The following is a 12,414-nucleotide window of genomic DNA, read 5'->3' as shown; positions in this document are numbered from 1 at the left end:
ACACTTCAAATATGACACTGGTGCATCAGTTGGAACTGTCTCTTTAAGTAGTTAACAAGGTTCATGATGTTTCATGTCCGGTATTAGCTGACTTCCTCTTCAAAGGTGTCATCAAAATGAACTGTAGGTTACACTGAACATCCTGAATGCCCAATAAAACTGAACAATGAAAACTGGCCAAAGCAGACAGGAAGGAGATTTCAAATGGGAAGAAAGACTACATGCATAAAGTAATATTACATATTAAAGCAGAAATATAGTTGTTTTGGTTGCTGTTGTTAAATGGTGCAGAGTAATCTTATTATCAGGATCTAACTAAGAACAGCGGAGGGAAAGGAGCCTTGATCAAAATAAAGTACATATTTTCACCCTATAGCAGAACATGGAGTTTTCTTATATGCGAAGTAGACAGGGTTGATTAGGAAAGGAATTCAAAGCCTTTTATTATGCTATATGTTAATAAATTAAAAAATTCTTTTTTTTTTCAGGAAAGCTTTCACACTGAGTCATCTACACTCCTCTGAAGAGCACTTAAACTTTTAATTAAAAGCATTCTCTTGTTAACCTGATGATGGAAAATAAGACCAAAGCATATTATTTGTGGATTCCTAAGTAATTGAACACTGTTGCTCTTGAAAGTGTCATACTCACTACATGATCAAAAACATGTAGAAAAGGTCTTTGCACCTGATCTCTTGACAATATCACCGCCGAGACTAAAATGCGGTTGTCCTTCTCTATAGGAAGTCATGTACAATAAATATCTGCAATACCAGACATGATGTAGCTTGTGCTGCATTGCCAATTTAATGATGTAAATCCCCCCCACACACACACAAATACAAGTCTCTCTATTTGCAAATCATAAAAAATGTCTAGTTATAAGGTGCAGTAACTTATGCTTGTTTAAAGAAGAAAAAAAAAACCTCCGTTGGAATCAACTTGTGGGACAATAAATGAAACGATTAAATGCATGACTACTCTCCTCCCGCACTCCGTTATCTCTCTCCATCTCTCTGTAGCTCACTCTGCCTCACTCTCTCTCTCTCTCTCTCTCTGTCCCTGCCTAACCCTGTTTTTTTTCCCCTGAGCTATTACATAACTTGTGACTGATTCTGTAATGGCCAGTGTGTACATGTGGATATCAGAGATCTGTATAAGCAACAAAAGGCTTCTGTGAAACATCAAATGGCTGCTGAGTAGGGGATGTGGGAGGAGATGAGGGAAGACAGGGGTCAAATCAGGAGAGATCTGCTGAACTGTATTGTCGTTTTTTTATTTTTAATTTTGGTGGGGAAAAGTGCTAAAGGGTGTTGTAAGTGAGAGGCAACCATTCAGACAAGAGACAGAAACAAAGCGAACGCTAAGAGGAGGATGCAGTGTTAACCAGAATGTATTCAGAGTTCAGAGTATTAAGGTGTGGTTTTAGAGGCAGACATAGTTTAACATTTTGCCTCCCACAGACGTCTATGAGGCATAATTCCAAGACCACAAAACATTTCAGTAATATTAATGTATATTCCATGCAGCAACATAATACTCTTCAACAATTTGATTATTGATTTAATTTTACCCAAATGTGCTGCTGAATTCTCAATTCTCATTGGTCATAAGTTCTTGGAGGCAAATCATAGGTTTATATTAACATGCTCAATGTAGTAAAAATAAAGAAGCAGGTAATTCACATGGACCTATATGGTGGGCACGCCACATGAATGGATTAAAAACATGTGTAATTGATGTGGTTAAGTTGGCATTTATGGAATGAGTCTCCAGTGCTCAGCATTTTGCAAAAATCAGAGGTAAAGCAGTAACTTTGCAGGGATGTCCTTTAAGTACATGCCATTACTTATGGCATATTTACAGTACCATTTTGCCCAAGAGATAGTTCTTTACATAATTATGAACTCGTGGCTTCCTAAATGCGGGGTTCTACTTGGAACCCTGTCTGATAGGGAAACCCTTTGTTGTAACACAACCTCCTGGAGAACTTTTGTTGCAGAAAAAAAGACTGTAACAGCCTACTATAGCCTTGACCACAGGTAAAATATAGCACGGCCCTGCAACCTGTTGATTAAATTTATATTTACAATGACCATATCTATTCCTTCTGTTAAATCAAATGCATCAAAATGCTGCACACTTTTAGAGAAAAGGTTAAATTGTGACCATAGTCTTACAGTTCCCAGATAGAATCTTATAATACTAAAGCTATGAAATCGGATTGGAACATTTTGACATCATGGTCTGATATGGAGCAGAAACTGTTTCTTTAACTAAGGAAGCTGGTGCTATTTCTAAGGACTCAAACAATCTTTGGCATAGGAATAGAGATAACTGGAGCTACTAAGATTCCACACAGAACCTTAGAACCGAGTGTTTGCTTCGCCAAAAAAGATTCCAAGTAAAACCTATGAGAAGCTTTTAAGCATTCAAAACCCACACCCTTGAGGAAACCTTTCTACCAAGGATGAGGACATGCCCTTGGCAACAAATGCATTCAATGTCCAAAAGCATTGCCTGGCACTTTCCGCACCTTACACAGCCAGGACCCTGTTGCCCAGCTGACTCCCACTCTCCTAATGTCTTACCCTCTGTATCTCGCCTTAGGCTTTTGACCTTCATCTACGCTGACTCTTCATCCATATACTTCCATTCAAATTAACATGAAACAGCCCCTGATAGGAATGTTTCTACATCATGGGCAGATATGCAGCAGAAGCTGATTCTAAATTAAGGAAGTTGATTACATTATGAAGGACTTGAATGGTGTGGGAATGGAGATAACTGGAGCTACTAGCTGAAGCTACAGTAGCCAATACATAGACTATGATTAATAGTTACACTATATGGTCAAAATTATGTGGATGCCTGACCTTCATACCTTCATACCTTCATATGTGGGTTTTCCCCAAACTGTTTGCCACACAATTGTCTAGAATGTTTTTCTAAGCTGTATCATTTAGATTTCTCATCACTAGAACGAAAGGGCCCAAACCTGTTTGATCATGACAACGCCACTGTGCACAAAGCGAGCTCCAAAAAAGACATGGTTTGCCAAGGTTGATCTGGAGGAACTCGAGTGGCCCGAGCCCTGAACCAGGCCTTCTCACTTAACATCGGTGCCTGACCTTACTAATGGTGTTGTGGCTAATGAGCGCAAATCAACACAGCCATCTTTCAAAATCTTATCAAGAGTGAAGGCTATTGCAACAGAAAGTGGGGGATCAAATCCATGTTAATGCCCACGGTTTTGGAATGGGCACATATAAGTATGATGGTCAGGTGTCCACATACCTCTGGCCATATAGTGTACATTGATGAGCAAGGGTGTTAAAATACATACTAATCATTCACAAAATATTTTACCATGTGGTATTGCAAAGCTGTTTCAATGTTGGCCATTTCTTGAACCAAAACATGCCCTCAGGAAATCAATGAAAGGTCATTTTTATGCCATCTCTAACTCAAAAAGCACCTTGAGGATTGCAAAAATAACTACCCTAACACCATTCTGAACAACTCTTAATATAGGTCAGATGTTTTGAGGTTTAACATTGAAGTATTCCTTTAAACCTCATGAATTTCTGAATCAATGCCACAGCCTCCCCTCCCCAGCACTAGTCCAACCCTCAGTCCTATTCCAACAATTTGCATGGTTAAAGTAGTTACACATGGCTAGGCTTTATCAGCTGTAGTCTTTTGGCAGGGCTGTAGTGTTGTTTGAAGGCCCTTCACGTCCCTTATGCAGCCATTTGTGATTTAGATATATGATCTGGGATCAGCTACACAGACCTCTGTTTTGCTCTTGGTCAAGCATAGAGCATAGAGCTGCACAAAACTAACACAAAATTGGCTTCAGAGCAGAATAGGAGAAAGTAGCAATATCTATCAAGATTCAGACCACAGACACAGTGTTTATCTCTGGGTTTACCTCTGGCATACGTTTTCTACTGTTACATTTTGCTCACATTGTGGTGGTTATTGACTTAAACTCTGTAAGGTCATGCAACCATCGAATTCATTATATTCTACACTCTGGGGCTAATTATTCTCTTTGTTAGTGCTTTCAGTGTAAGTCAATGGATTTTGTTTTATCACACGTCAGCAATATTTCTACCCCTCAGAGATGGTTCAGACTTAGCAAGACCAGGACTGTTTAGGAAAAAGGGGAAACCAAGGTCATTGCAAAGACCTAATTTGAATGGGTTCACATCATTTACATGTCTGCAGTAGTCTAATTTCATTTGGATGCAAAAACTTTCAGTGGGTAAAACCATTTAAGTAGCATTGGGACAGCTATGTCATTCATCTTCAGGAAGCACTTTATCCTGCTCAGGGTCGCAGCTGATCCCGGGAACATGGAGAGCGAGAGATAGGAATACACCCTGGATGGGACACCAGTTCATCACAGGGCCCCATGCATACACACATTAAAAAACTCATTCATAACTAGAGGTAATGTATAGTTGCCAATCCACCTATTATCATGGTTTTGGGAGGAAATTGGAGAACCCAAAGGAAACATGGACACAAGCTCAGATCAAACTCCAGGGGACCCTGGAGCTGTGAGGCCTGGCGTGGCTATGTAAATGCAATACTTCACTGAAGTAGCCATCCAAAGGCTTAGTTTCACTCTTAATTTATACAAATATGACACAATGTTACTCTGGCACTTTACATTTGAAAAGTACAAATAAGAGTTCCACCCCAGCAACAAGGAAAGGTTTTTTTTTTTCTGAGAGTGTACTCAAACTAACATTTCGGTTTATGACCCAGTGACTTCTCAATGACTTTTATGGCCAGCTGAACTTTAGAAGTACTTTCATGCTACTATTTGTTTTTAGACAGCTTTGATTGACTTGCATTAGTGCTATTTTAAACAAATGCACTGCTAACTGTTTTTGAAGCATTTGAGCTAGCAGACTAGTTTAAATTCAGTGGACCGTCTGCCACAATAGCATTAAAGAAGAACACATTCCACAAGTCACTAAACCCATCACATGTTCAGTCTTAGTCCTTGGTTAGCCTTGCAGGCATAAAAGCTGAACATTCAGGTTTGTTTTTGTGCCAAAGCAGCAATTTGCTGCTTTTTTAATTGATTTTATGGCTAATTTTGACACGTAGCTGGCACCTTGACTATCCAAAGTTGACAAAGTATCACTATGTATAATCAGTACACAATCTTCCACTTTGGTTCTTTAGTCTTTTCGGCTCTCTCACCTCCTCATTTATACACTCTGCTCAAACAGATCAGCTTAAAAAGCTCTGACGTTCTTGTTAATGCCATTGTGCTTGTCATCTCATAGATCGCTAACTAGCCAAGCCGAGACTCTACCATAATTAATTGCATTCTTTTGCTGCATTGCATTCTGGGACTCTGAGTACCAGCACCAACATCTCCACTATTTCTATGTTGGATTTCACATTAATATGATGTTGCTGATAAATGGTAGAGAGAAAAGAAGCTCTTGCTTCTTTATTTTTAAAACATGACTGTTTTAAATCTCTTATGCTTGAGATTGTTGAGATTCTTGAGATTATTAAATGACATTGTAACTGTACTAGCAATAACATTGTCCCTCTGTGTCATTAGTTGCACCACACACCCACTAACTTCTCACATGAATAAGGAAAATATAGAACTAACCAACAGATTAGCACTAAAATCTCTAAACACGTCACAAATATTTCAAAATAAACGTGTTTCAGGGTGGAGTTTTGCTTCAAGTACAGGACTACTCTCCAAACTCTACCCAGATTGCCAGGAATTAGACACCAGTGCTGTTAATATGTAAGTTTATCGCATTGTCTAGGATTTCCTGTTATTTGCAAGCTCGTAAAAAATTATGCAACCAGGTATCTTCTGCCCATATGTTTATGACTCCAATAATCAGCAGATATTGTATCAGGTCAGCTTAATGCATAAAACAGTGCAGCCAGTGCAGCCTAAGTCTCACACTTACACACAGTACCTTATCTTTGGATTCAGTGTAAACAAAGCCTGGAGGCCCAAATGCAAGCTTCTTTGCAGCTGCGCTATTTTGTTTTATTTTCCTGGATTCTCGTCCAACGTTTCATAACCACTGACCTCTGAAGTTGGATTAACAGCTGTGCCAATGTAAGAGGTGTGTAGCTTTAAGCTTCTACTGAAGTTTGTTGACGCACACATTTAACTTGCTCCCTCCCCTCTATTGTTTGTTTTTATTAGGTCACTCCACCCTGACTGTTTATGCCATTGTCCCTGTATAGCATAAAAACCCATGCAAGCCAATGTTAATTATTTACAGTGTATATATATATATATAATAGCAGAACCCCATAAACCCCTAAAGGAAGTCATTTCCTTGGCACAGGGTTTCTGGGAAAAAATCCTGATAACAGCACACTGAATGCGTTTTGGTGCACAAATGGAAAACAGATAAGAACCAAACTTTGCCTCCTCATTTATATTTACAACCAATGAGTATATAGGTGACATCATATTATAGTGTTTAACAACAAGTCAGCGACTCAAACTGCCTTGTGCTTATCAATAATGTAGTCTTAAAAACAAATTAATGCCTCATACTTAGGTGTTATATTGAGCCAAATGAGAAATCTGATCCCAGTTCAAATCTACCATAATACTAACATTCTTCTGACTCATTTTCACATGAAGTTTGTTGAAACTCATTTTTCAGGTTTTCTTCTGTTGCTCTTTCACAACATAAATGGCAGACATTCTTGTTATTTCCAGTAAAAAATGTGAAGTTATTTCAACAAACCATTCATTCAGTTAAAACCTATTTTAATTATAATTTTAATTATAATTCCGAAACCATTTCATTACTGTAATGTCACAATTAATTAGACATACCAGTTTAGAATAGTTTGCGCTTCTTAACATTAATCTTCAGAAAATATTTAAATCAGTAATAAAGGTGGCAGAAAATTACCTTATGAGCTATTTTGCAATCAGTAAAGTTACCTTAAAAACTTAATTGAAATTTCAAATAACTTGTTTGCCAGGAAGAAGTTACTAAGAAAAAAAAAAACAGCCACACACTGTCTTCCTCCTACCTTGCCATGGTGTCAGAGACACAGCCTGGGGCTGGGTAGCCCTCCCCGCAGGCGGACAGTGGAGCCTGTGACAGGCCTGGGCGTGTTTTCCATGTCTCCATTAGCGCTGTAACTGGAGAAATTAGATTCAACAAGGAGTTTGTCTGGTCCCGCATGTCATGCCGCGAAAACGACATTGTTCCTTGCGCTCCGATCTGGTAATGAAATGAATGTCCACCTGAATTAACACCGACAATAGCTGACGTGGGCACGTTATTATTCTCTTGGTAATAGCTGCCATCATTGGTCTCCTGTTTAATCCCCTTGGGCATGTCATTGTTTGGAAACACACCAAACTCATAGTTGCCATTAAGAGAAGAAATGGGAGGTCCCAGGATCCCGGAGAGATTGTATTCATCAATATTATCCCTCAAGGACAAGTATGTAGTCTCTGTAGCTGGGAAGAGTCCCATGGGCTGCTGCGGTTCCCCATAGTGTGCATTTGTGCAAGTTGCTTCCCTGTTGGGCTCAGTCTTAATATGAGATGGAAATGGCGAAGGTGGCACATTGCCATTGCTGTTACCCAGACACATACTCCTGTATTCACCGTCAGGCTCATTTTTGATGTATTTGACCATCCCCATGGAGTCCAGGCCAACATTGAATATTTCCCCATCCAAGCTCTCCACTTTGGGGAACTTGAAGCCTTTAAAATCATGCTCTTGGCCATCGGGGCTGTGGATGTCATTCTGAACCAAGCCGAGACTGCTGGGAGGGCTTGACACAGAAAAGGTCCTGGAGGGGTTCCTGGGACTGGACATCGCGATGGAACCAACTGTGGGTGGACTAGACCCAGAAGGCCTCAAGTTACCACCACTTCCTGTGGGACTGGACACAGATGACCTCATGTTGTTGCTGCAGGACGGCGGTGTCCTTACACTTCCCATGCTCTGGGGGCTTGAGATGGGTGACTTCATCACATTAAAGGGGCTTGCTAGTGGTGGAGTACCCATAGTGCTGGACTCTGCTGGGCTGCAGGTGCTTGAGTTGACACGGTGAGTCTGTACCAGGCCTGAACCAACTGGACCCAGACTGGCTGGACTGCCTAGAGAAGGATGGCTAGTGCCAAAGTAGGTGGGACTGGTGGTGGAAGTCACAATGTTGTTTCCACTTGGGCTGGAAATGCTGCTGGAGTCTTCAGCAGGGCTGGACAGAACCGTGGCCAAGGTGGAAGATGTTGGCGCAGTGCCTACCCCACACTCGCCAAGACTACCATTCGGTAACTGGGACATAGTTGGGAATGATGTTGGAGGAGCTTTCATGTTGGGGCTCCTAGTAGTCCCTGACTGATTGTCCTCGATCCCTCTGCCACGCAGAGGGTACAGTTTTCCAGGGCTGCCCTGGCATCCGGCAGGTGGGCCCTGCTGGCTAAAGGCAAATTCAGCCTCCCTGGCAGCATTCATATACAAGCCCATAGATTCAGCAACAGTTTTGGAGAGCTCTTTAGAGTCTTCCGGTTTGCGGCTGTGGATGGAGTTGTTATATGCAGGGAAGCTGAGCTGCTGGTCAGGACTGAGCTGGGGCATCGGCATGTCAGCCTTCTTTCCTCTACTTTCCTTGCACTTCGGAGCTGGGACACTGGATGCATTACTCGCATTTACAATGTCCATCAGGACATCACTGTTCATCAGAGCTCCCCCCTCGTCTGTCATGCAGCACTGCTCCATAGATCCTGGCATCTGGGCCCATCTGTTTTCTCTGGCTGTACCTTCGTAAATACTTTGGTATCTTTTGGACTCCATGCCTGGATCATTTGATAAACCTGGTGGGTTTTAGAAAGGTGAAGAAAAAGTAATCACTTTTGGTGGAAGTGACATCCTTTTTATAATCAGTAATATTATACTGTAACGTTTGTAAGTTCATCACAAATAAAATGCACTTACTTTAATATGGAGCACGTAAAAAAAAAAATCAAATTTGGCAAAAAGTAGCTGACATTGTACCCTGTCACACAGTGTAATCTTGTACTTGACACATTTTTGCTTGTTTAACATTTTTTATACTATATAAATAATAAAATACAGTTTTAGGCCTAGTAAAATCTCCTTTGAAAGAAACATCAGTTTTCAAATGGTTACTGCAACAGCTGAGTGGGGAAAAAAATAAGTTTAAGGCATACCGGCTTGTGCATATTTCATTATCTGCTCTGAAATACAGTTTGACCAAAGCTCTACACAGGTCTGTAATAATCTATTGCATGAACTATTTCTGAACTATAATCTACAGCAAGACAATAATATTATGTACAGTTAGGCATGTACAGATCAGATCCTGAGCATAAATATCAGGCCATAAATATAATGGACTGAAAAGCTGGCTCTGTCACATATTGGATTGTACATATTTTATGCCCTGAATGCATGGTATGTTGAGAGACATGACACAGATCATGCATAGGAACACATTACAAATTACAAAACAAATTGTTTTAAATCGGGCTGTCATCACACCTGTGGTGTGTCGCAGAACTTGGCAACAAATGACTGAAGAGAGTCACTCAGTTAATCAGATCAGTACAGTTTGTCACAACGGTGCTCCAAGCAATAATACCGCATGATGTCATATTGAAAACGGAAAATATTGTGCATCTCTTTATGGAAAATAATATGCACCTTTGAGCACTCCAGAGCAGCGGGTTGGCAAACTTTTTTACAATGCTTTCAAGTGTTAAAAACTTCCCATGGGCTCCTTCTGAACACAATCTAACTATTCAAATAGTATTAGAGAAGTCATAGAGTTTTTTTTTTCTTGAATTTCCAAAAACAGGACACATTAATTCCAACCTGACTTTATGTGTAGATGTATTAGTTTTTAAGGTTTGGGTTAAATACCCATTTGTGGCAGTGGTAGCGCAGTGGTTAATGATTTGTGCTGCTGATTGGAAGGTCGTGAGTTCAAATCATGGTTCTGCTAAGCTGTTGTATCCTGTTTTTGTATCCTGTCTTGTTAACTAAATAAATAGTTCAATGAAATTAGCCAAACCATCTAATAACTATAAGAAGTCAAGAATAAATATAATAACTTTGATAATGGTGCTGTGATTTCCAGAAGTGTAGAGGAAAAAAATGCTGTCTATGCTCCCCAGACCCCACTCTGAGAGCCACCATAGATCACACACCATAGATCAATCATGTCTTAAGGAATATTTAAGCAAGTCAGAACCTTTGCAAGTTTTATGCAAAGTTTTTTTTAAAAAAAAGTCAATGCAAACTTTTTTCTTTTAAGTCTTCCTGACTTCTCCACAGCTCCAAACGAAGAGCCGAAGACTTTATGCTTCTTCTGGACACAAATGAGCTTTTAAACCGCGATCAGACTTCTGTCCGAGAGCGCCATTCATCATGTGCGCAACAAAACGCGCGAGCCAATTTTTTTTTTCTTCGTTTTGCGCAACAGTGGCGTGCACGGGCTCAGTCTATCCACATGGGTTTAAAACAGCTGCTGCATGAAGAAAAAAAAAACTGTGCTGTCCAAAGAGCCAAAGAAAAAAAAAATCAGAAAAGAAAAATCTCTGCATGCACACCAACGCGTCGCTTTTAAAGCTCTACAGTACACACACGGCTCAGTGAGGGAGGGACATGCGACTTTTTCACATTTCTTTCCTTTTTTTTTTTTTTTTTTTTTTGCATGCGACCATTGGACTGAAGAACAACACACACAGACACACATATAAACACACACCAGAACTTTCACACACACACATAGACACACACACACATATGTGATAGTCTGTCATTCCATTATTTATTAACAGATTAATTAAGTGGCGATTTCTGCAAAGTTAAAAACTAAAAAACGCGCCACACGTCAAACTTTTGCTCAGACGGTCATCACGCAGTTTGGTCCAAGCACAGCGATCAGACATCCCTCCATCCACCACAATCAAGCCAGTGACGCAGTTCTTTATACTATAAACACGTTTAAGCACACTGCCCTAATATCGACACCATGACACCGCGCGCGAGTTATAGTGCCTCGTCATATCGATAAGCGTCGCATCTGCGCGCGATTTTACGCATAACATCGTCCAAAGGAGTGCAGATATCAGCACTGTCCCCAAGTCACCAACTGGCGCTGTACATCTTTTACTTCATGACTAAACATGCACTAAGTACAAATATATATATATATATATATATATATATATATATATATATATATATATATAGCAGCTATGTAGTTGGGAGTGCAGGTATAGAATTTTTGGCCATTTCGAGTTGCGCAAACATGATTCATAAACTATTTAAATGCTCAGTTTAGTGTTATCTGATTATCAATGTTAATAACTGCCATGGCAATGATGTCGGTTTTGTTGTTATATGACTTTAAAGTGACGTAAAACACTTTGCTTTCATAACAGGACAAGTTACAAACTTCAGATGAAATTATATAAGCGATGCATTTTAGGCTACTAGAGCAAAGCATTGCAGTCTTCCAGGCTTTGCGATATGCACCGCATAGAAGATGCACATTCACACACAGCTATCAGCCTGCTGTGAGAACTGATGCTGATTTCACCTTAATCTGTTTTTATTTACGATGTTGATGTTGACCTTACCTTAACTACGACATCCAGATTTATCACGGGTCTCCGTTGCTGTGCAACCGGTAATCCAATAAAAAAAAAAAGAAACAGAGAGAGAACAAAAAAAACACACCAAAAAAAAAAAAAAACAGCTGTCTTTCTTTATGCTTTTATGCTTTAAAGTGTGTGTATGTGTGTGTGTGTGTGTGTGTCCGGTGCTGTTTGCGGTCGCCGCGCGCGCGCGCTCTCTGTACTTCCAGTTCTGACAGCTCGCGCGCGTTAAATCCCCAAACGACAAGCGCGCGCCGGTCCGATTAGAAGAAGAAAAAAAAAAAAAAAAAAAAAAAAAAGAGAGAGAGACTGAAAATGTTGTTTACTTTTTTGTTTTTTTTTTCTGTAAGGTCAACACTTTTCACGTTCCGTGCACATGGCTACAAAAGGAGCCGAAGAAGGAGATGAAGAAGACGACTGTCAGGCTGGGGAAAGAAAACCGAGCGCAGAACTGCACAGGACTCGCGCGGACTTGCTGAGCGCCGACGTCATGGCCGTGCGCGCGCGCGTCCACTCGACGGGCCCGCCTACCGTCCGCGTCCGCGCGCGCCTGACGGAGGGAGGGAGAGAGGGAGGGAGTGCGCACGCGCGCCCGAGAGAAGTAGGGCATGCTAGTTTACCAAATTCACCAAAATGAGACACTGGGGTGATCATGGAAATTAGGGGAAAAAAATTACATATATTTTATAATATATAATTATATTATAATATATATATATATATATATATATATATATATA

General features: G+C 40.4%; 1 protein-coding gene across 1 annotated transcript in view; it reads right to left on the bottom strand.

The window, feature by feature from the left end:
- nr3c2 (nuclear receptor subfamily 3, group C, member 2) overlaps window positions 1–12,173 on the bottom strand; it is a 108,008-nt gene extending 95,835 nt beyond the window's left edge. Inside the window, exons 1-2 of the mRNA XM_034302676.2 lie at window positions 11,657–12,173; window positions 7,063–8,863 (exon numbers count right to left, since the gene is read on the bottom strand). Of these exons, the coding sequence (XP_034158567.1) occupies window positions 7,063–8,843 (1,781 nt within the window). The 5' untranslated portion in view covers window positions 8,844–8,863; window positions 11,657–12,173. The remainder of the gene's footprint in view (window positions 1–7,062; window positions 8,864–11,656) is intronic.
- Between the last annotated feature and the right edge of the window lie 241 nt (window positions 12,174–12,414).

Source organism: Pangasianodon hypophthalmus, chromosome 3 (genome assembly GCF_027358585.1).
Source record: "Pangasianodon hypophthalmus isolate fPanHyp1 chromosome 3, fPanHyp1.pri, whole genome shotgun sequence".
Lineage (NCBI taxonomy): Eukaryota > Metazoa > Chordata > Actinopteri > Siluriformes > Pangasiidae > Pangasianodon > Pangasianodon hypophthalmus.
This window is presented reverse-complemented; position numbering and strand designations above follow the sequence as displayed.